We start from the raw sequence: 25674 nt of genomic DNA on the forward strand, positions 1-25674 counted from the left end.
GGAATGTCCATTCAGAAGAAATAGTTTGATGGATTAGTCTAATACAGCATTGTGAAAATCGTCTGGTCTACAGGTTAAGTATGGTGTACGTTCTGACCTCATTTGTTAAATGGTACCTGTAATGTACCTCTAGTGTTTCAGATTTCTTCTGTCATTATTTAAATTAAGAGATTGAAATGGCATTCTGTGGATGAGCACTGGAATGATTATATTTCATAAATTTGTCAGTACCTCCCAATAAATGTTTTGCTGTACATTTTTTCTTTCTGAAAGGGTTAACCAATTTTGCCAGCAGCTGCTTTAATAGGTATCTTTTCCACCCATTTGAGAATCAAAATCTCAAACCTTAGTTGAGGCTTTTTACTTATGTCTTCTATTCACATGAACAAAATTTCAATTATATTTCTTGTATGGAGCTTCCACCTTTTTCAGCAGGTTACACTATGTAAGTTGAGCTCTTTTGATAAAGAAATGCCTGATCCTTGCTGAGTTAGTTTATTTCAGGCATTGGATGAATTAGGTTTTACTTCGACATGTCTGGTATAGGGCGAAGAAAATTGAGTAAGGGATTTTACACTTGGTCTCTATTTAATGACATCTGTTGTAAAATAGCCATGTCAACACCTTGCATGCAAAGGAATTGATCAAACTATAGTATCTCTTCCAATGCTCCTCAACCCCCTTCCTCAAACCCTTCTCGCAGTAATTGTTCTCTAAGCTTATACACAGAAAAAATTTGTGGATGAAATGCAACATTTCATGAGTTAACTCCCTTCCCGTTAAAGACAAGACAGGAAGAAAGGGAGAAAAGATTGATCGAATAAGGTGTGTCAAATTAATAGTATCTTTCTTTGTCAGTATTGTTAAATGCTGTGGGCAAAACTTCTGCTGTTTAATTATTTCGCTATAAATAACAATGTATCCATTAGAAATTGTTATGCTGTTAATAGTGAACATAAAAGCTTCCTCACAGTACAAACTTATTCTTTCTTCTTTCAAAAACAAGCTTGATCATGTAAGTCTTTTATTTTAATTTCAAAGTTTTTAATTTGAGAATCATTCCTGGTTTATTTTTCTAAATGTCCCCCAGTCCATTAAGATCTTCCTAAATGTGGTTTTGCCATATTTAGATGGCATGCTAGAATTAAATATTTCCATTTCATGCAGGAATGTACACTTATGTACAGCCCAAACCATGACATGTCCTGAATTGCTTTATAACTACTGGATTATTTTAAACCTCAATCACTGTTGTTATGCAGACAAGCATGGCTGCCAATTTGCAGATAGTAATGTCCAACAAACAGCAGTAAGTACTGGAAATCTAAAAAATGCTGAAAATATTCGGCATATAGAGAAAGAAGCAGAACTGATGTTTCGGGACTGCCACCTCTTATCTGAACCGGAAAAGGATTAAGATGTAGCTCAAACCTTCCCCTTAACATATCTTCCCTTTTTTCATTTCTCTGGCTCTCTACTTTCTGAGAACATGTTGCATCTCTAATTATTTTCAATTCTAACAGAAGACGACTTGAAATATTAACTTTGTTTCTCCCTCCACAAATGCCCCAAGATCTGCTGGGTATTCCAGCATTTTCTATTTTATGATAGTAATACTTGTGCGAGAAATATTGTCTTTGATACAGGGTGAAGCTCTTGCTTTATTTGATGTAGTGCTATTTATTATTGAATTTATTACCAGAAAGAAGCTCTGATCAGCCAGTTATCTTGGTATGAATAAATATGCAAGACATTTTCTCTTTGCAACTACAGCAGATATCTTAATGAATTATTATAGGATGAAGGCCAGCTCAAATCTGATCTGGCTGACCCTGAAGTGAAAAATAATTGTTTGAAACAGACTAGGATACTGGCATATTTTAAACCTCTCAAAATTATTAGTTGCATGCCTTCCGTCTCCTAGACCTATTGGACTGTATGAACCCATTCGTAACATAGTCGTGTGTCTTGAATATTGTTCTGGTTCCTGACCCGAATTGAGTTATTGAATACTGTAACTTGTTCTCCAATTCTTGGAATAAACAAGGCTTTGTGAAGTTGGTTAATTAAACCTTGGAAAACTGACCGAACTTGATTGAAAATAGATCAAATAATCGTGAGTCAAAGTTCCAAGAACCCAATGTCCTGACGTTAGATTGTTCCAATTCGACATAGACTGAATTGGTATTTCCTTGACAGTATGGTCACACCGAAAGAAGCGCATTAGCAGCATGAGAGTACTGTTCCTGGGAGTAAAATAAAATCATTATGATGCTAAATTCTGGAAAAAAAACACAGGATAAATGTGTTAGTTAACAAGCAATCTCATCATCCTGTATTAATGTAAGCTAAAACTATAGAACTCCATTATCACATGTAACGTATTGCCTGCACATTGCCCATTCAATAAATTCACTTTTTAGTGGCAGTTTTATTAGCAATAAAAGAATTATGCTAAATATAGTTCATTCGCCACCATGAGAAAAAAGCTGATGGGGCATATTAGATGTTGCTAATATTTGGCACTGTACACGTATGACATTGAGCTAATGTCTCTGCCATATGCTTGTCCTAGGTATATTTCACAGTCAGGCAACAATAAAAATGATATGCAATGTATTGTTACATAAAATGTCGAAGGGAAAACAGATCAGTTTACAAAGTAGCTCTGATTTTGGCAATTTTATATGGAACTTAATCTGAATAATCGGGATTCAGGTACTGTAGAAAGGAGTATCAGGTATTTTTGTATGTGAGAAACAATTAATTCTTAGCTTAAAATAGAGCTATAAAAGCTGTTGCTTCTGAGCAGAGAAAAATTAATTCCAACCTGATTTTGCTTCAGTTTAATTGATTCTAGAATATGTTATCCTATTCATCATTCTTTAATTGTTTGCCTAATGTTACAAGCCTCGCATTTTAATGAAGCAGGTCAGTTTGTTTTAACAGTCTTCTTCTGTGGAATTGTTAAGAAATTCTCACCGCTGCTAAAAAGATCAGGATCAGAATTTGCCAGTACATTCTTTGCACATTTCTCATAATTATGCATGTTTGATCACTACTGTCTTCACTATCCAGGTATGGTTAAAATGTAATTTCATTTCACTTCAAATCATTTCTGCATTTTAATTATATCTCCTTTCAATGTGTTTACTCTGTCATTAGCAAGAAAAAAAACTTCATGCAATTTAATAATGAGCAGCGGTTTATGAGAACTACTCCACTGAGTGAGATCAAACCTCACAACCCACAGCCACCACAGGTATGAGTGGGTGATGAGCTTGGCATCGTGAGTGGGATTTCCTATAATGTAAACAACTGCTCTTTCTTACGTGTTCCTTTGACATACATTTTGAATTTTAAAAAATTAAGCATGTTTTTGAATTAGACACATGAGATGAATAACGTTTATGCTGTTGGCTCCAAGCTGATATAAACACTGCTGGAGTTGTGATCACAGCAATATTACCTTCCTTCATTTCCCTCCTTCCTGTTATATCTCTCCACATTATGGTCTCACCAAAAGAGAAGTCAGTGACTTGTTCAGTGAGCTCAGCTGATGCCATGCTGTAACTGGTTATGGTTCCTAATTTGGTGAACAGAGCTGTTCTTATAGTGGTTCTGTGTATTTATTCATGGATCTATTCCACTGCTAAGAAAAGTACCCAGTGTATAATATGGGTCACATTCAGCAACAGAAATGTAAAAGTCTACAGCCAAGAAAAATGGCTGCCAACTGCTTCTTTGCCACTAGACTGCTACATTTGTTACAACAGTGCAGCACTTTCCACTGTTTGCCAAAGTTCTGCAAAATTATGGGTAGAAATTGTGTTTAAAAGATGTTTTTTGAATAAACACACACAATGTTTATTTTTAAATCTCATCAGAGCACTGTAGCCTTCTCATCTAAACGCCACATCTAACTATTCCATCTGTTCTAACTATTCTTCCTTCAGCATCACCTATTAATCCCCTGCTTCTGGGACATTTTGTTCCTCTCAGAAATTCCCTGGAAAAAAAATCCATCAATGTGGTTAAATATTTCTAAGGTGAGTCAGAAACCCGAGGCCACAAATTTAAGAACATCACCAGAAGAATGAAGGGTGGCAGTGGGTGTTCTTTTTACAGAGGTTTATTAGGACATATATGAGACAAAGTGATGGAAGCCAGATTTTTTTGTAGGTACTGCATGATCCTGAATCAGCAACTTCTTGGAGATTTTGCATTTCTCTCTCAGTCTTGTGTTTGTTGTTCAATATATGTTTGCTCCCATTTTATCTGCAACATCCATTGTTTGATCTTACTTTCCTGCAAAGTTCAATAGAACCATATCTGCATTTCTTATAACTTAATGCTCTTAAGATCATTCTTGTCACTGTTCTTTGAACCTTTTCTAGTGTGTCAACATCTTTGAGGTAGGGCAATCAAATTTGTGTGCCATATACCAGAAATAATCTCAAATTGGTTTGTATCATATTAATGTAACCCATTCTGATATAATAAAAACAGTTTTCCTGCCTGTACTAGAGGAGACCTTGTCATAGTTACAGAAACCCCATTCTGGTTCATTCAAAAATATGTTAAACAATAAGAGTTGGGGGGAGTTCTGCAATTATTTTTCATTCTTGTTTCCTAATCAGCCTTAGTCTGTTTTAAGCAATTTATTGGTTATGGGCTTTCTCTAACCTCACATAATGAATCTTGAGAAATACCTCTTTTTGAAATCCAGGTAAAATACTGGGTTACCCTCATTCAATGTTATCAAAAAAGTGGCGTAAATTTGTAGGGCGTCATCTACTGTTGGCAAATCCATGTTGATAGCTCCAAATGATACCTTTTTTTTATTTACACAATCATTTCTAGAACTTTGTAGAATGGTCTCAAGCATTTCCCCAGTTTGCATGTTGGGCTGTAATTGCAATTATGCGTTAGATGCATGTAATGTTCCACTTTTGAATATTGGAATTATCTTGAAGTTCTCGCCATTATTTTGAAGTAATGACACCTAAGACTTTACTGAGTTTCCTGATGATATCACATGTAACTATGATCTGAATCCTGGCATGCAGTCGTAATATAATTAGTGATTGAACCAAAAATAGCTTTCATTCCATTGGAGAGTAGCGTGGAGAGAGACAGAGAAATATTAGTGAGAGAATGGGATTTTGCCCACACTATCTGAATTGAAGGTGGAAGTTTCTGGCCTGTAGGCCACGGATTTCACTCTGTTGGTGTTTGTTTGATGTCAAGATTATGTTGCGCAGACTCCCACCAAGTATTTGAGTCTGAGGGGTTTTCCATACTTCAGCAGGCTATCACCTTCAACACTGTCCCATACCTCTCATAAATACTATTTCTTTTCCTAACTCTTGGATTATCCACAAGTAACTCCACTGATATGTTTCCAAACTGTGGCGCTCCTTTCTTTGTACAATATTAGCAATTCAGTGGAACAAAAGGTATGTTTCTGTGCGGAATATATATATGTATGCTTTGTTACTTCTCTTATTTGATTTTCCTTACATGCCACACATTTTTTTTTTGTCTGAGCAGGATGGAACGTACAAAAGTCTCTGTTGCTGATCTAGTATTCATACTGTCATTCACAGAGATTATGGTTGCCAAATGACTTTAACCATATATACTAACAATAGGGATTTACTAGAAAGCATAATATCCTTGAGTTCTTTGTGTGTTCTGGCAGTAAAATAGTGATAAATGCATTGATAGAAATGCAAAATTCAATGGGACAGAGGCTAATAAAAATCAAATAGTAAAAAGCAAAGTAGTATGGATTAGCTGAAAATCTAAAAGAAGAAGAGAAAATGATGGAGAAACTCAGCAAGTATGGCACCATCCACTCTCTCTCCATGTTGTAATTAAGGCAACAAACAAGCCACATTAAAATATAGATTGTTAACATGAAGAAGAGTTTACTTTGACTTGGAGAGTTTTGGATAGCCCTAATAATGTTAATTCAGAGTAAAATAAGAAAACAAGATTTTTCTCATTGTTAGTTTAACATTTGATCAATTTTACAGATTCAGGCGTAAAGAAATTGTGCACTGCTGGGCGAAACATATTCAGAGTACTGTAATGGTCCATTGTTTTCAGTTTGAGAATAAGTGAGTTAATCAAAGATTTATGAGTATGAATACCCAGTGTCTTTTAATAATATTTAGTGTAAAAGGCACCTGGCAAATTGCTAACTGGGACGAGACAAAAGAGGAAAATGGGTAGTGTGAAAGCAAGACCAGGGCAGAGGCATGAAAGTACATTCTTAATATTAAAAGATTGCAGACTTCACGCAGCAGGGTGGGAATATATTTTCTTTTCCTGAGCTTGGTACATTTTGAGCTTTTTCTGTTCAGATCTTGTCACGTGTCAGGTCTTAGTGGCATACTTTGTGCCAACCATGATCCCTAAACATGTTTTAGGATTCATTAGCTACTTTGGGCTGTTGAGGAATTTAATGGAGTTGTAAAATTATTGGATGGAGTTGGGATTAAGAGAGATTTAGCTCTCAAAGTCTCTTTCCATTATAACAAAGCTCCTGTGACATTGAAGCAACCAAGTTGTAAGGAACTGTAGAAGGGTAAGGAAACTTTCTCTGAAGCTCAGAAAGAATGTGATACTTTCTTAGGATTTTTTTTACAGCGTTACAAATGTACAAACCAGGAGCAAGAGTGGGCCATTCAGTCCTTTGAGCTTTTACCTCCATTCAGTAAGATCATGGCTGATCTAATTTTAACCTCACCTTTACATTTATGCACATCACGCGATAATCTTCAGTCCCCTTGGGAATCAATAATTAGCTTCCACTGCCTTAAAATATTTAAAGATTTTACATCTACTGCTTTTTGAGGAAGGTAATTCTAAAGATTTACAACCCGCTGAGATAAAAGTAAAATCCATGTCTCTGTTTCAAATGGGAAAACCTTTTGTTTTTAAACTATGACTCCTAGTTCTAGATTCTCCCACAAGAGGAAACATCTTTTCTACTTCCACCCAGTCAAGATCCCTCAGGATCTTGCGTGTTTCAATTAAGTCACCTCTGACTCTTGGAAATTCCAGGGCCTTTTCTAATAAGGCAATCCGCTCATTCCAGGTATTAGTTTTGGAAGCATTCTGTGAACTCCTTCCAATGCATTAACATTCTTCCGTAAGTACAGTTACCTGTACTGTACACCGTATTCAGATAAATCTTATGAATGCCTTATATAACTGATGCATGACCTAACTACTCTTATATTTAATTTCCTCACAACAAAATATAACATTCTGTTAACTGTCTCAATTACTTGCTGTACCCGGATACTAACCTTCTGCAATTCATGCATTATGGCATTCATATCTCTCTGCATTTCAGAGCTCTGCAACCTCTGACCATTTAGATCATGTGCTTTTTCTTCAGTTCTTTCAGCTGGACTGATCTGAAGCATTTGAGAGGGATTAATATTGGGTGCAGGGAGATTTGATAACTTTTATGTTTAAGTTTTAGTGTATGATTAAATTATTGCTTATAACCTCCAAGAAGCAACTATTGCTATCCAGGAATCTTCACTTCATTAACAGTTGTTTAAATTCTTAGTGAGTTGTTGATATATCCTCAGTCTTCAATGTTGCTAACAATTCTGCAGTACTCGCTGGGTCCTTGTTATCCAGCTGGAATGAGAACTATTTGTCTAGTAGAAAAGATAAATGCATAAGTGTTCAATTTTCAAAGTTCACCCACGAGTTTCCTCCTGTTCCATTGTCCTGCAATGATTTTACTCCACTGTAGATTTTTTTAAAACCATGAGCTAAGTACTACATCACTCGAAATACTTAGTAACAAATACTTACATTTATCCGTTCCAAATTGCAGCTGCCTTGTTCTTTGTGGAAAATAAAGAAACCATACTACTGCGGTGGCTATCTGTAATACTTTGACTTAACATCTTTGGACAACCTGTGTGCAGATATTATTCAGGGGTTCTTTGCCGCATGCTGCCTGTTTTCTTCAAGAGAAAAAACAAACATCAAGATAGTTATTAGAAAACATTTTACAGATCTTTTCATAGCAGTACCGGAAGAACAATTTCTGAACTGAAGACAATGTGAGATCAGGAAAGGAGTCAAAAAACATAACAAGGCAATTATTTTTCAATATATTATATTTTTTAAAGTAGGGAAGTTTCTTTATTCATTTCAATTATTTATTCATAGTGCAAGGTCCAGTTAGGCTGAAATAGCATTGCATCAGCTGAGCATAAGCCTCGGTCAATTATTTTACCAGACACAGTAATGGTTCAAAAATTAACAGCACTGATAAAATATTTATCAGCTGAAGTGTTATGTCAAAGTGACAAGAGATAGGAAAGCAGAAAATGCTTCTATACTCATGCCTTATAGAATTCCAAGAATTGGAGTAGCCATTCTTCTCAAAACCTTCTAGATGCAAGAAACTTCAGAAGGTGTTTTAATGTTGCGCTGCATAGTGGTTTTAGTGTTAAGAGATTTCTTCACGGACAGTCATTGACTGTCTTGGCATCTGCAGGAATTCAACTTGACAGCCTTTATTACCTTTACCAAATTTCCTTTTTTAAAAGAAAGCAATTCAGTGCAAATGTTTAATAAATCATATGGTAGGAGTTCCGCATTGTAGGTAACAGTTTTTCCAAGTTACAAAGTAAACGCCAATGTATTGGTACTGTAAGATTTAGTTTATTCATTGATATTTAATTCTCTTGCAGTGACAAATTCTACAATGTGATTTGCATAGTTTCAATATATTCATAATCTTGCATCTGTGTATACTTCCCGTCTACAAAATGTTACTTCCTGTTAGATTTTTATCATATTTTTGTGCCAATGTTTTCCTCAATTATAAATTCCTGTGTCCGCAGTAATGAAAACTGCATATGTAAACTTGTTGCACTGTACTTTGGCCCTCTTATCAGCATTGGTCCTTTAATGCCACTTTTTTATGCCAACTTCTTGGACTGTCTCCAACCAACTTTACTTCTCAAATTTGCCCACGTTTTGCCAATTACCTATAAGTAAAATCATAGTATCATGTAATAAGGGAATACCTGATTAAAAATAGTGAATAACTTACAACTGTGAACTCTGCTACGATTATCTCTGCCCTTATCACCTAATGGCTGTACTTGGCTTGGCCTCCCATTATACAAGATGGCTGCAGTCCATTTGGTGTAGGTAACCACAATGTTGTTGGGGAGAGTTTTGACCCAGTAACAGTAATATAATTGCAAGTCAGGATGGTAAGTTGATTGGAGGGGAACTCGGTGGTGTTTCCACATACCTTGGGAATTCTGCCCTTGTTCTTTGAGCTATTAGTGATTGTAGATTTGGGATAAAGAGTTTTTATGAATTTCTGCAATGCATCTTTTAAATAGTACGTACTGTTGCTACTGAGCATTGGTGTGGAAGTGGCGTATCAAGTTTCTTAAATGTTGTTGAGATGCACTCATTCAAGCAAGTGGAGAGCATTCCATCACACTCCTGACACACTCCTGCCATGATGGACAGGCTATGAGGAGTCAGAAGGTGAACTATTTGCAACAGGATTCCAAGCTTCTGCCTTCCTCTTGTAACCAATGTATTTATGTGGCTAGTCTAGTTCAGTTTCTGGTCAAGGGTAACCTCCAGAACATTGCTAATGGGAAATTCAATGATGGTATGAATGTCAAGGGACAATATATAGATGGTCTTTTATTGGAGATGGTCATTATCTGGCAGTTAAGTAGGTTCCATGTTACTCACCACTTGCCTGCCCAAACCTGGATGTTAGGCGAAAGTGAGGACTGCAGATGCTGGAGATTAGAATCAAGATTAGAGTGGTACTGGAAATGCACAGCAGGTCAGGCAGCATCCAAGGAGCAGGAAAATCAGTGTTTCAAGCAGGAGTCCTTCATCGATTTTCCTGCTCCTTGGATGCTGCCTGACCTGCTGTGCATTTCCAGTACCACTCTAATCTTGATTCTACTTCTGACTTTATGTTGGAGGGAAAGTCATGATGAAGCAGCTGATGATGATTGGGCCCAGGACAGTACTCTGAGGAACACTTGCAGAGGTGTCCTAGAGTTGAGATGACTGACATCCAACAGCTACTGACGTCTCCCTTTGTGCCAGCAATGACTCCGATCAGTGATGAGTTTTTTCTGCGGATTCCCATTGACTCTAGTTTTGTTCAGGCATCTTGATTCCATTACTATATTAAATGCTGCCTTGCTATCAAGTTCAGTCACTCTGGGCACACACTTCAAATTCAGCTCTTTTCTCCATGTTCAAACCAATGCTGCAATGAAGTCAGGAGCTGAGTGGCTCTGGTGGAACCCAAACTGAACATCGATGATCAAGTTATTCCTTTAGATGTACCACTCGATAGCATTGTCACTGACTGACTGACTGTTTCATTTACTTTGCTGGTGATTATGAGCAGGCTGTTAGGATGATAGTTGGCTAGGTTGGATTTGTCCTGGTTTTTGCACACAAGACATACCTGGGCAATTTTCTACACTAGCGAGTTTTGAGAAGGTTTGTAGGTCAGGTTGAGGTTCTGAATGTAGGTTTGCTTGTTTACAGATGTTTCGTCACCATACTAAGTAACATCTTCAGTGAGCCTCCGAATGAAGCACTAGTGGTGTAGCCTCCTTTCTATTTATATGTTTGAGTTACCTTGGTTTGGTGATGTCATTTCCTGTTCTTTTTCTCAGGGGATGGTAAGTGGGATCCAAGTCGATCTGTTTGTTGATAGAGTTCCAGTTGGAATGCTGTGCTTCTAGGAATTCTTGTGTGGGTCTCTGTTTAACTTGTCCTAGGATGGATATGTTCTCCCAGTCAACGTGATGTCCTTTCTCATCCGTATATAAGGATACTAATGAGAGTGGGTCATGTCGTTTTGTGGCTAGTTGATGTTCATATATTCTAGTGGCTAGTTTTCTGCCTGTTTGTCCGATGTGATGATTGTAACAGTTCTTGCTGTTTTCTACATTGTCAGGTAGATGTCAGTGTTGTGGCCGTACCGACTTGGCTTGGGACATGGCTAGTTCTGGAATCAAGTAAACCGTACTATTGCTAGAATATTATCAGGGCCCACATCCTTTGCAGTGTCTATTGCTTTCTGCTGTTATTTGCTCTCAGGTGGAGTAAATAAAATTGGTTGAAAACTAGCATCTTTGATGCTGAGGATCTCAAGAGGAAATCAAGCATCCACTTTGCACCCTTAGTTGAAGATGCTGCAAATGCTTCAGCCTTGTCTTTTGTGTTATTTGTGGAGCCTCTACCTCTTGTATAATTGTCGACCACCATTCATGATTGGATGTGGTAAGTCATCAAGAGTTTAGATCTGACCTGTTGGTTATGGAATTGCTTAGCCCTTTCTGCATACAAGTATTCCTGTCTTGTAGCTTCATTAGGTGGACATTTCATTTGTAGGTATGCCTAGTGCTGTGCATGGAATCCCCCCACCCCCGCACTCATCATTGAGATTGAGCCAACTGTGATCATGCTGCTCCTTTAACAAGGTTATGTTGTCCGTTTTTTCAGAGGGGTCATAAAGGCAGAGGTTCCAATATGGAAAAAGCTTTTAAGTGTTTTTTTTAAAACACTTGTACAATGAAAGGGGAGCGGCCAGTTCTCCCAATTCAGGGTTTGGTTTGGTTTTAGCAAGCTGTTTTGTAAGCACCTTCTGGTCAAGTCTAACCTGGGATCTTCTCTCTCTCTCTCTCTCTCTCTCTCTGACAGCTCTCCTGTAACAATCTGTGTTTGAATTTATCTTTTCTTTGCCAACAGGGTGTTTATGGGGATGTTGCAAGCATTTGGAACAGCATCATAAATTTGCAATAGAGTCATTTGGGTTTTCAGATAGGTTAAGTTATTCTAAATTCAGTTTTCTTTTGTTCATGTTTCATTCAGTAGTCTGTAAATGAATTCAGTTTTGTTTAAAACTGAGTGGATGGGCCAGCTGCATCACTCCTGGAATATCCACTGTACACATGCTTACATCAAGTAGAAAAGTTAGGGTCTGGGCTGGCTTTTTAAAATGTTTTGAGGGAATCTGGCCTGGTCCATAACACAGAGGTAAAAACAATGACTGCAGATGCTGGAAACCAGATTCTGGATTAGTGGTGCTGGAAGAGCACAGCAGTTCAGGCAGTATCCGAGGACAGGCCAAATTGACGTTTCGGGCAAAAGCCCTTCATCAGGAATAACACAGTTGATCTCTCAGCTTGATGGTAATGGTACAGTGAGGGATATGTGAGGCTGTGTAGTCACAGATTGTGATTGAATACAATTCTGTGGTTGTTGATGGCCTACAGCATCTTCTGGATGCCCAGTTTTGAGTTCCTAGATCTGTTTGCAGTCTGGCCCATTTAACACAGAGATAACCAAATGAAGAAGGCTACCCTGACTGGGAAGATAGGACTTTGTTTTCACAAAGACTGTGCAGTAGTCATTCTTACCATGGTACCCCAGATGGAAACATCTATCATAGATTGGTAAAAGCAAAGTCAAGCAGTTCTTTTTTCCCCTCCACTCTTTTAATTCTGGCAGCAAACTCAATCTAGGAGCTGTGTCCTTTAGGATGAGCCAGGTCAGTCATTAGTGGTGCACTGAGCCATTCTTGGTGACAGATATTGATGTTTCTTACTCAGAGTACATACTGTCTCCACCCTGATCCAAGTTGTGTTCTGCTTGGAGGAATGCTGATTCATCATCTTAGGTGTGGGGGGTATGGTGGTAATCAGCTGGAGGTTTCCTTGCCTATGTTTGACCTGATGTCACGTGGTCCAGAGTCAATGTTGAGGACTCCCTGGGCAGCGTCTTCCTGAGTGTAAACCACTGTATTGTCACCTCAGATGCTGTGTTCCTGGCGGGATATGGTATACCCAGGGATGCTGATTGTAATGGTTTGCTACATTGTGTGTAATGTATAATAAGTGTCATGCTGTTGCTTGATGTGTTTGTATAACTGCTCTCCCAATTTTGGAAACACTCTCCAGATGTTGGTAAGGAAGACATTACAGGGTTAACAGGCTTGTGTGTGTGTCATTATCTATTTCAGTGCTTAAGTCAGTGTCAGATGAGCTAACCAGTTTATTTCTTTCATTTGTATTTTGTAGCAGTTTGATACAACTGAGTGGCTTTTTAGGCACATCAGAGGCAGTTGAGTCAAATATATTGTTGTGAGTCTGCTGTCATTATATATAGTCCAGACCAGATAAAGAATGGTAGATTTCCTGCCCTAAATGACATGAGTGAACTAGATGGGTTTTTATGATAGTCAACAATAGTAACAGGATCACCATTAGGCCAGCTTCTTTATTTCCAGATTTTATTGAATGTACATTTTACTATCTGCCATGTTGCAATTCAAATTCATGTCCCCAGAGCATTGGCTTAGGATTCAGGATTACTATCCCAGTGATATTACCACTACACTACCTCCTCTCCAGCGATTGTGTTTCGTATAGTACTAGAAATGCTTGAGAATAAGCAATCTTCAGTACTTTACTAAATTATGTATTGATAGTTGAATAAATGATCCATTAAGAAACTGAGTGGCAAGCTTCTTTTTTTAATCTGTTATTGGAGCGCATGTGGGTGGGAACAGTCTATCTGCCTGGACAATTCTACAGACCTCCACAGACTATAATTAGCTCAGATGTTTGGTGTGAGTCTGATTATAAGACTCTATCTTTCTATTGCCCAAATGACTTTTTTTGTTGTATCAGATTCTATTTTTAGTGAGACCTGTACAAACTCATCATGACAGCATTGCTCCTCATTCATTACTGCTCTGTAATTAACCATGACGGCGTGTGAAAACAATTAGATCCTGGGTAAACTTTAGGACAATGTTAAACTTTCAGGTTGGGAAACTTGCCATCCAATTTAAACAAAGGAATGACACCAGGAATGCTGAGAAACATTATCTTTGACTATGGTTGCTGTTCTGTGGGAAGAGCTCAAATCAGCAGATTACAAGTTGACAATGCAGTTTTATGTACTGAAGCTCCACCCACACTGTGCTGATAATTGTGGCTACAGTGTAGAGAGGCCTCACTGCTGTTCAACAAGATACGAATATAGGAATGTGCATGTATTTATATACTGTATATTCAGTACATGGTTACACTGAAATAGACTCTTAGACTTTTTTCATGGAGAACCCATCCTGCTTTTATTGGTGTCCTGTTTGATAATCATCCCATCATTAATACATTTAACTGTAACCAGTTTAGGTGGAAAACACTTACTAAAGGTCCGTTTAATTGTATGATAGTTATATGATGACAGTGACTGACTGGCAGTCATTCTTCTGTATTGGTATTGAATTCCGAGCTGTCCGAAAGAGATTTAGAGGAGTTGGTGTGAGGTGGCAATTTCCACACTCAGTCTTTGTAGTGCACCTTGTAATTGAGGTCAGCTTGATGGGAGTAATTGGAAACAAAGGAGGACAGAACGCCACTCCCCAACTCCAACTCCTGTTGTAATGGGAAGGAGCTGAAAACAATGTGGATTAAAATAAAAAGATCCAACAACATTGTAGTTTCAAAACAAGGAAGCGGATCACCAAACTAATATCCTTGAGAGAAAGATAGCCTCAAAGAGAATGTGGGTTTGGTCTGCTATTCAGTTGGGAAAAATTCCTTTGTTGATCTTATATTCTGTGTTCACCACCATGAGGGCTGAATGCAGTTTTGATTTCTTCACCTATGATCACAATTCTAACAGATATAGATATGTATTTTCAGCCTTCACAGGAAACAGTTAAGCCATGGTAGCTGTAAGATGCAATCCAATTGTGTAGAGCTTTTGATATCAGTGTTATTTTGCAAGATGCTAAATGTATATTTTGTACATGAAAGGGGCAATGACATTAATGCACTCAGGAGGACACAGTAGAAATCCGCACCACAGTAAATGTGACATACATTGTTGCGTGGACTCACTGTGAACTCAGCATTCTGAAATTGCCTTAGAATTTTGAAATCGAGCTGGCACAGATGCTGAACTTCTTCAAGCACCAGCTCCTGTGAGTATTGGATTTCGATCTGTGGCACTGAAAATCAGGGAAATTCCATGCTGTAATTTTGGCTGGCTCACATTGTGAAAGGTTAGGAAAGAAACAGCAGCAGCAACAGCATTTTTGTGATTATTTAGGTCAAGATTATAGTATTGCTGCTGATCAGAATAGTAGCTCTGGAATGCAACTGTCAAGGCTGTGGTCCCATTTTACATTTGCTTCCTGCCCTTTGTTATGAACTCATCAAAATTGGAGCTTAGTGTGTGTAAACCTAAATAGTCCTGCTCCTCAGATTACTCATTTTTAATACGAGAAGAGAATGGACCAAAGTACCATTGATTCAAAATATCAAAAGATTGAAAAATGCATTTGTAGTGCATACTTCTCAAAATCTACCTTTGCATGGTTTACAGCAGAGGCTGTGTGAAATAATCTTTTCGAGGTAGTTTCTGACCCCTGCTTTAGTGGAAACTAGGTTCAGATCACAGAGCCAAATTGTCAGTTTTATTTCCACTTTCATGTTATGAAACATGTTTCTCATTGACTCTAACGAACAGTTTAGCTGCATCTTCATTATGAACACGTGAGTTAGAAGCAAGAGTAGGCCACTTGATCTTTTAGGCCTCCTCAGCCATGCAGTAAGATCATGACAGAGCTGACTTCTTCACAACTTTGCCAATCAATGATTATCGTTCATCCATTTGCTTATCAAGAATCTATCTACTTCTATCTTAAAAAAATTTAAATACTCTGCTTCCACCACTTTTTGGGTGAAACGAGTTCCAAAGAATTTTCCCATTCTTTCCCATTCTTTCCCCTTTCCCATTAGTTAACTAATGTTTTATCCATGTCAATATGTTTCCCCTTGTATCATGAACTCTTATTTTCTGATATGACCTTTGAAATGGCACTTTATGGAATGCCTTCTGGAAATCTCAGTGGGGTACATCCACTGGTTCTCTTTTATCCACATCATATATTACTTCACAAAATCATGTTGATTCTCTAAATGCCCTCCAATAAAGTGTTTAAAAAAAGCTTTCAAATGCTTCCCTACAGCAGATGTTAAATGGACTCTAGTTTTCAGCTTTTTGTCTGCGTCCCTTTTTGAATAATGGTAGTATCTGTCGGTAGAGAAACAGAGTTAATGTTTCACGACCAGTATGGCTCCTCTTCAGACCTGTTGCTCTCGCTACAGATGCTGTTGGACCTGCTGAGTTTCTCCAGCACTTAATGTTTTTATTTCCCATTATTTCTTCAGTTACTCCATCCAGCCACATGCTACTTTTTGGTGGCCCTAACACCACTTCTGCAAATTACTTCTTGCCTTTATCGTGTCTCAACCCCACCCAATCTACTTCTATGTCCTGATTTCCTGAACTTGCATCACCTTTCTCTATTGTACCAATAGCATAATTAATTAACATAACCACAGTGTTACCTTTTCCTAGCTTTCTGTCCTTCCTACACATCCCTACCCTTCAATATTCAGGACCAAATCTATATAATTATGTAGACCTCCATCCTGGCCAAATTGTATTATTAATTTCTGTTTGTGGTATTGGTTCATTTATTTTGTTTTTGAATGCTACATACATTCAGAAGCAGAGTCTTACATTTTCCCCTTTATTATATAATTAATATTATTACATTTAACTACTGCCATGAAGGCACAATATTTAAGCTATTAATATGAGAAACGATAAGTCTGTTACAGTGCCCCTATTTTATATCAATAGTGTACCTTTAAGTGTTGATCATAATTTGTAAATCTGGTCGTTGTTATTGACAAAAAATGCATAATCCAGAACTGTTTGGAGCATAAAATGCTGTGTAAAAGATTGGATTTTACTATAATTTACATTCTATCATCAACAAATATAGCCAGTGTTTAAACATTGGCCAAAGGAATTTTCTAATTGAGAATTAAAAAGGGTGAATGGCATATGTTTCTGACATTCTGACAATGACAATATCCAGAGTTGCCTAATTGGCAGTAAATTGGTTTGAGAGGTTTGATAGTCAAGAGAATAATTATATAAAGCAGGTTTTTTTGTGTGTTTTCATAGATAATCTAGTATCCTTGTGATGTGGGTGTAGTTTGGATTGACTAAAATTGTACATATCTCTATACATTGTTGAATTATGCCTCGCAGTCTTTCTTCAATAGTTCCCCAGTCCTTTGGCAAGTTTGTAAACTCCTTCAATTGTACAACTCTCCAGAAACCTGTATTGCTCTAGAGACTTGGTGTAACTCCATTCCTTCATCTCCCCCACTGTTGGTGGCCATGCATTCAGCAATCTAGGTCCAAAGACCTTAAAAAAGGTTATCATGGATGTTAACTGTCTAAAAGGTTACAGTTGGGTAATGCAATAGGACCATATCTTCACTGCCATCTGAATTCTGAAAATATATACATCTGTAGAACTTCTGTTTTTTGTTCATTATGAGTAACATTACTCTCAGATTTTTGTATGCTGGGAAATACTGTAGTTTAGTTGAGAAGTCATCGCACAGGGCTGATGGTGCATTGCATTTTAAGAAGTGGTTTGAATAAGTGTTGACATGACACCTTTGGCCTCTCAGTGACCAAGAAATTCATTGCATATCAGTTTTAAACTTCTCAGTCAATTTTAGTCTTTTTCAAAGTACTAAGGCAGAATTTAATTCCATTTCCTATGGCAAGTCAGGTGCTGGGAATACATTTGGGAGAGTGTGTGGCCCCTACTACTTTCCTGCCTCTGCCCCAGTTAGACCTGGAGTGGGAAGGCTCATGGGCATGCTTCCTGCCCCACTGCCCAATGATGCCCTTAAATTAACAATCACTGTCCACTTAACAACATAATTGCAATTCGGGTGGGTGAGCCACTGTGTGGATGCCTGTAAAGCAAATTCTTTTGAAGTTGCTAGCCTGCTTTGGGGGAGAATGGTGGTTGGGGGAGTGAGGATACAGTAGATTTTCACAATCAAGGGGCACTTAATTTCTGTTTGAGAAACCTGGCATCAGAAAGGCAGGGTAACCCATGCTGTTAATCCTCATGCGTCGCCTTCCCCATCTCGCCATGTTTTCATCTCCTTCTTGCTTTCCCCTCCTGTTATGATCCACCTTTACCTTGCTCCTGCAGTGATCCTGTTTATTACAGGTAGCAACTATTGCCCTCAAATGTTGCTGCAAAGCAATGAAGAGCTGTTGGCATACGATTGGTCGGAATCTCTCATCGAAGGGGCTGTCTGTCTCCAGGGATTTTTACATCTTGAACAGATCCTCTGCTGCTCAGTTAAGAGCAATTAACAATTAACGTGGCAAATGTGACGTACAGAGCTCTTGTTGGCTCTGAAGTCAGAGGTCAAAACTCCCTTGCCTATGTTAAATTCTTCCCGAGTTGTCCGACTTCCCCTTTCACTAATACTGAAAAACTGCACAGTGCTTAGTTATCCGCATATGCACCAAACTGTACTATCTTATTAAAACACAGCGTGAAGATGGTCGTTTATTTGCATCACTCCAGATCATTCAACCTGTTAAACATATAACTGAATCATACTAATGAAATATCTGTATCTTTAATATGCATTTACAGTCTGTGTCTTAAGTAACAAGACTTTTATTTTATAGGTAAGATTCTTTTATGATTAGAGGACTGCAGAGTCAGCAGTTTTTGAAAATTCATTCAGGGAATGTAGGCCTTGCTGGCTGTGACATTGTTTAATTCTCAACCATAACTGTCCTCGCAAAAGTGGTGGTGATCTGCTGCCTAATGAACTACTGCAATCCATTTGCTGTTGGTGCGGCAGTTCCAGGAATTTGACCCAGTGACAGTGAAGGAACAATGATATATTTCCAAGTTAGGATGGCGTGTGGCTTGGAGAGGAATGTGTAAATGGTAGTGTTCCCACATTTCTACTGCCCTTGTCCTTCTACATGGTAGAGTTCATGGGTTTCGAAGATGTTGAAAAAGTGTTGATGAATTTTTGTAAATGGAACACGCGCTGTTACAGTGGTGCAGGAGAATGTGGATGTTTGGCTGGGAATGTATTTCCAAATCTGGTGTGTTCTATCTATTCTATTAATCAACAATTTTGAAAGTGATAGAAACCAAACATTAGGAAAATGGTCAGATGTCCCTATAAATTAGAATTTCTATTTCTGAAAGAGATCAAAGCTGATTAAAGTTCATCCTACATATTGCTTTTACATTCAGATGTAAAGTTGGCTAAAGATTTGATTAATAAGAAAACAAGATGTCTTTATAACTGGAATCATTACAAAAGAGTGGGTCAGAAAGTCTCTTACTTAAAATTGATATATTGCCTGAAAATATACTTGTAAAATATGTGTAACGTGTAACAGCCTATTGCTGTTATAACTGACAAATATCTGGGAGACCTGGGAACATTATTATTATTATTATAATGTAAGTTCATAAAATATGAGAAAGATGCCCAGACGTATTAATCACTACTTCTGATACTGTGTTATCTCTTATCAGGATGAATTTCATCCATTCATCGAGGCGCTTCTTCCACATGTCCGTGCGTTTGCTTACACGTGGTTCAACCTACAAGCCCGGAAACGAAAGTACTTTAAGAAGCATGAAAAGCGGATGACAAAGGACGAAGAGAGAGCAGTGAAAGATGAGTTACTGAGTGAGAAAGCAGAGGTAAAACAGAAGTGGGCATCGAGACTGCTTGCCAAACTGCGCAAGGACATCCGTCCTGAGTATCGTGAGGATTTCGTGCTGACCATCACAGGGAAGAAGCCTCCATGTTGTGTTCTCTCCAATCCGGACCAGAAAGGCAAAATAAGACGCATCGATTGTTTACGGCAAGCAGATAAAGTTTGGAGGTTGGATCTAGTGATGGTGATCCTGTTTAAAGGGATACCTTTGGAAAGTACTGATGGAGAACGTCTGGTGAAGTCCCAACAGTGTAATAACCCCATGCTGTGTGTGCAGCCCCATCACATAAGTGTTTCAGTTAAGGAACTTGATTTATACTTGGCATACTTTGTGCAAGAAAGAGGTAAGTGACATCATGGTCACCTGTTTAACTTGTGCCTTTTACCCTCCATAGCACCACTGTACCTGTGAATGGTTTGCAATGTTTCTTTCTGTAAAAGTTATGCTTTTTCAAAAAGCTGATTACCAACATGATATTGTTCTCAGCCTGTGGGACTGCAAAGGCCCTGCATAAATAACAGGCAAAGTGAAACTGACAAGGATACATTGCCAAGTTTTAGTGAGAGTCATTCATCTGGAAGCACATTATCTGAATCTGTGAAGAGCCTGATGGAGAAATGCTTAATTTTAATAACAAAATATTATCTTGGGTATTACATTTTCAATTCTACAAGTCAGTTAATTAAAACTATTTTAATCCAAGCTCAGCAATATTACTTCAATCTGTCGAAGTTGTTTGAGTAATTTTTTCAAAATCTGATTAACAAACAATATTATGAGAACAAATGAAGATCATACTTAACAGATTCTTATAACTTGAAGAATTATACAGTCATTCAACTAGGTACGCTGTCAAAATAGTCTACTAGATTACAAATGCTCTATGAAACCATATGTGCTACATAATTAAGGGAACCCACTCTAATATAAAAGTTTTACTGATATAAGTAAACTAAAATGTAATATACAGGTTAGCATGTATCTCTTCACTATTTTAGCCAAAGTGTTAATTGATTTAAAATAGTTGGTCAATGTCTACCATAGTAGACATTGAGATTTATTAAATTTTCTAATATTGACAGCGATAATTCACAGCATGATGATTTTAATGGCTTTATCTAGTATTGAAACATAAAGTTTGATTTTCTTAATGTGTAAGTTAAGATTTGCTTTCCTGGAACTTCATGTTCCTGTGCAATCAGCCCCCTCGATTCCTGCGGGACTGACTTAACTGGATGTAAATAAAAGCTTCTCAGTTCTGCAAGTGAAGTACATTTCTAGTTCAGAGGTTAAAGAGACAATATTCATTTTGTTCATGTATGAGCTTATCAAAAGCCCCATTTACACTGCGAGGTTACTTTCCATTCTGATCTGAGTTGGAAAGGACACCTCCTTGCTTGCATATGCTTTTGGACTAATCAAAATCATCACTGTTGCTATCATACTGCTAATCCAATATATTTTCTATAGCAATACTGAGGACACTAAGTCTAGCAAGACTTGAATAAGAGTATTCTTACTCAGATTGCAGTGCAGGAATTCTGTGCTGGATCACCATATAAAATAGGAAAGATCGTAATATTCCTGTGCCTATCCCAGCACAGTATTATTTTACGCCTCTTCATTGGAAAGAAAATGGATACTGTGATTTCATATTGTAAGGGATTAAAAAGTATTATCAATTGTTCTTAAAGAATTTTTAAGTTGAGGTGTGGCACCAGTAGAAATTCGCAAGTCTCACTAGCAATGGCTCACATTTCAGGTCATTTACTCGCAACAGGCTGTTCCCTCAGCCTATCTTGTGCAAGGATTTGTCTGTATTTGCTCCTGGATTGTTTAAAGATCCATAAACAGTAGACAACAATGTAACAAAAAAATACACATGTTGATTATAAATGGACCTCAGTATAGGTGAATGAGTTTTGCAATTCAGTAGCAAGATAGTTTATTCTTTTATAAGACGCTTGGCATAATTTGTTATAGTTGTAACATATGCTGTATAACCTTGATAATTTTACATTTTAAGTAATTATTTATTCGTGTGTGAAAATTTTAGAGGTCTAAAATAGTAGTTTAAGTATCTGTTATAAGGGCTAAATAACACTCCACTTTTTTAAAAAGAGATTTGTAGATTGACAAGATGCAAAAGGTATTATTACAGCGATGGGCAGAGGGCATGTGTACTCAGGCCAATCCATTTTTTATCAGTTTGGATAAAAAAAGAAAGGAGATGGAGACATTTTAAAATGGGAAGGCATTGTAATGGTCCAGGAAATGACAGAAGTATTATTTCCTTTCATCTTTTAAACACCTAATGGCACATGGTAGTCTATTGAATCCACTGTTTTTGAATCCAGCAGATCAGACTCTGGGATATTTCTGTAATGAAACCCTTTGACAAGATGTAGATAACTTGATGGAGGAAACAGCTTGTGTTATGATGAGAATACTGTGACTCCATGCCCTTTCTGTCACAAGTACTCACGAGGGGTCCGCCATGTATTTAGAGGCTGAAGCATTGGTCTCCCGCCTGCTGGAGTCGGGAAGGGGAGTCGATGCTTCAGTCCCATTGCTCAGAATGTCAGTTCGGTATTCAGCAATCAAAACTCTCATCTCCATTTGCTAATGCTGTCTGGAATTGGGCACAAACCCAATGTTTCCAGTGGCAGGGATGTGACCACTAAACCACTGCTCATTTCTGAACATAACACTTATGGGTGAATTAATATTAAAAACAATTGTTATGACAAAACTTTATAGGAGCAGAAACTAGAAACCATTTTGAATGATAATTTGCATAATACACCAACTGTGAATCATAATTGGGGAAGCTCCTGGAATCCAAAAGTTGTTTTGCAAAATCTTATTACTAATTTCTGTTACCTTGAATTTAAAACAGCGCAAAGCAAACTCTACAAGGAGAATTGATCTATTTTTAAGTCTTCATAATTGAAGAGGTTAGTTCTTGGTGTGTGATTAACATGTCATTTCAATAGTGATGATGTCATTGAGCTGGATCAAAGAGGAGTCTGTACTCCTACACCGTGTTTCAGGAAATCAGTTCTCTTAGTCCCTTCAGCACATACAGGGTACAGTAGAAATGCTGATATATTTCACCAATTTCTGTGGCATTTTGGAAAATATTTGATTTTAAAGCAAGGTCAGCAACATTTTCTCCTTTCAGTACCATTGTATTGATATTGTAACATTGGCTAGTAAGTGGCAATCAATCAATATATATTTTAATAACATTGCTGGAGTTTCCCTTCAACGGATTGCCACTGACAGCACTTCACCATCAATATGCTTTAGCTGTCATTGTGCAACTTTACTGGTGTTTCGTCAAAGGTTTCAGAATGTCTTTATCGACAGTCCTCTGGCTTCATGCTCAAAATTAGTGACCGATTTGCAGTGTGCAAAGCCACAAGAAGAGCAGTAGAGTTAAAGTGTTAGGTGCTCTGTTACTGAGCATCCTGCCCTCAGCATCTTTATCTAAATGAAAATCAGAAGTCTTTCCTTGGACAGTTTTTTTACCGCCCTCTATTTCAGTTTTACTGTGAAACGATGAGTAAACTAACTAAAAGATACACATCAGTGTTAGGCTTAGTTTGGATTAGTCATTTATGTTAAACATTTTCTAGTTTTTCATCATGCTGACCTGTATAGACAGGCCTTCTTTATGCCCACTAATGAATGATTGACACAAGCTGTTCTATACTCATCACGTCTTCTGTAACTCAGCCATTTTTTTCACACTGCTACCACTGCTGTTGCATCAGATCAAATTATGATGGCTGCAGAATTTATGATACTGTCAAAGTACCAGAACTTGCATTTTCAAATATATTAAGATCAATACATTATTCAACCTGAATCTTAAGTGTCCATTAAGGATAACAACCCCAGCCAGAAATCTTGTTGTTGTATTTGTTTGTAGATTAGTTTCAAGAAAACAAAAATCAATTAAATTGACGCTAAGGGATGTCATTCAGAGTTTAAATTGATATGTTCAAAACAAGGTAGTGAGTCTTGTTATTGGCATGCTTTATACCATATGCTACACAGAGGTAGGAAGGAAATAAGCAAAATGTTAACAAATGATACACAGCTTGATTTGAGCCACAGTTTTCTAAAAAACTTACAAGTAAAATATATATCTTTGAAAAACCTTTAATGCCACGACAGTATTTATGTTTCAAAAACATCAGTTATTTGCGATTTTGGAGAAAATTTGTGGCTGAGGTGGTGGATCAGGTTGTAAATTTGCTCACTGAACTGGTAGATTTGTTCTCATTTTGTCACCAAACTGGTAACATCATCAGTGAACATCTGATGAAGTGTTCGTGTTCTGACCCGCTTGCTATTTATCTGTCTCAGTTTGTTGTGTTGGGTGATATCGTTTCCAGTTTTGTTTCTGAGAGGTTGGTAAATGGGGTCCAAATCAATATGTTTGTTAATGGAGTTCCGGTTTGAATGCCAGATCTGTAGGAATTCCTTTTGTTTAGCCTGTCCCAGGATGGATGTGTTGTCTCAGTCGAACTGGTGTCCCTCTTTGTCTGTGTGTATGGATACTAGTGATAGTTGGTCATATCTTTTGGTGGCTAGTTGGTGCTTATGTATCCCAGTGGCTAGTTTCCTGTAGTGTCCAATGTAGTGTTTGTTTCAGTCTTTGCAGAGTATTTTGTATATGATGTTCCCTTAAATTTAAAGACCCCATACCAATAAACATATACAAAAAACCCAGCAAGGACTGCAACAAACATTACATTGGACAGACAGGCAGGAAACTAGCCACCAGGGTACATGAACAACAACTACCCACCAAAGGACATGACCAGATATCACTGGTATCTATACACACAGATGAAGAGGGATACCAGTTCGACTGAGACAATACATCCATCCTGGGACAGGCTAAACAAAGACACACATGGGAATTCCTAGAGGCTTGGTATTCAAACTGCAACTCCATTAATAAACATCTTGATTTGGACCCCATTTACCAACCTTGCAGAAGCAGAACTGGAAGTGATATCACCCACCACAAAAGGCCAAGACAGATAAATAGCAAGCGGATCAGAACACTAATGCTTTAATGCTTCCTCGGAGGCTCACTGATGATATTACCTTGCATGGTGATGAAAGATCTGGGAACAAATCTACCAGTTCATCAAGCAAACTTACAACCTGATCCACAATCTGAGCTACAAATCTTCGCCAAAAATCGCAAACAGATAAATAGCAAGCAGGTCAGAACACTAACGCTTCATTGAAGGCTCACTGATGATGTTAACTAGCATAGTGATGAAACATCTGAGAACAAATCTACCAGCTCAGCGAGCAAATTTACAACCTGAACATCAGTTATCTTGACATTAAGGTGGCTATACCTTCGCACTAAGTTTATATTGTTAGGTTCAGTTTTTGTTGTCTGACTCTTGTCTACATTAGTCAGGTGATTCAGTGATGTCAAAACTTTTAAAATCAGGTGAGTTTATTCCTCACAATTAAAAAGCTTAATTGTTTTAAATAGCCTGTCCTTGCAGATGATGTACAATCCACATTAGCAGTTATCCAATTGTAGTCATCTCCACACTGGACTTTACATGCGCTAACACAATGTTTAGAGCCATCTTGGCAGGTGGAATATGAAAGCATGGCTTTCCAATTTGACATGAAACAACTAAAATACTTATTTGTAATGTACAATTTACAAGAGTAAGGGCACAAGGGATTAATTTTATCCTGTTTAGATGTCTGTCCCCACAGAATTTGATATACAGTCTTCAGTTTCAACTACAAAATTCTAAAGACAGTATCATGTCTTTACCCAGCAAATGTTTTGATTATTGAGATCCTTTTTAGTAGTTTGATGAGACACAAAAGAAAATACATTGATTTTTCTGATATTTGTTTGCAAAGAAATATTTCTCACTTTCATTTAAAACAGTTTAAAA

The 25674-nt window shown here is 37.6% G+C and overlaps 1 protein-coding gene across 5 annotated transcripts in view; it reads left to right on the plus strand.

The window, feature by feature from the left end:
• Positions 1–25674, plus strand: part of nfic (nuclear factor I/C) — a 479978-nt gene that overhangs the window by 17123 nt on the left and 437181 nt on the right. For 3 of the 5 annotated variants that reach the window (XM_043721116.1, XM_043721113.1, XM_043721117.1), the window contains exons 1-2: positions 3167–3262; positions 19529–20060. In XM_043721116.1, the coding sequence (XP_043577051.1) occupies positions 3182–3262; positions 19529–20060 (613 nt within the window). In that variant the 5' untranslated portion in view covers positions 3167–3181. Of the gene's footprint in view, positions 1–3166; positions 3263–19528; positions 20061–25674 lie in introns of those variants that run through there. The other 2 variants (XM_043721115.1, XM_043721114.1) reach the window with 1 other exon arrangement.

Source organism: Chiloscyllium plagiosum, chromosome 31 (assembly GCF_004010195.1).
Source record: "Chiloscyllium plagiosum isolate BGI_BamShark_2017 chromosome 31, ASM401019v2, whole genome shotgun sequence".
In the NCBI taxonomy this organism is placed as follows: Eukaryota; Metazoa; Chordata; class Chondrichthyes; order Orectolobiformes; family Hemiscylliidae; genus Chiloscyllium; species Chiloscyllium plagiosum.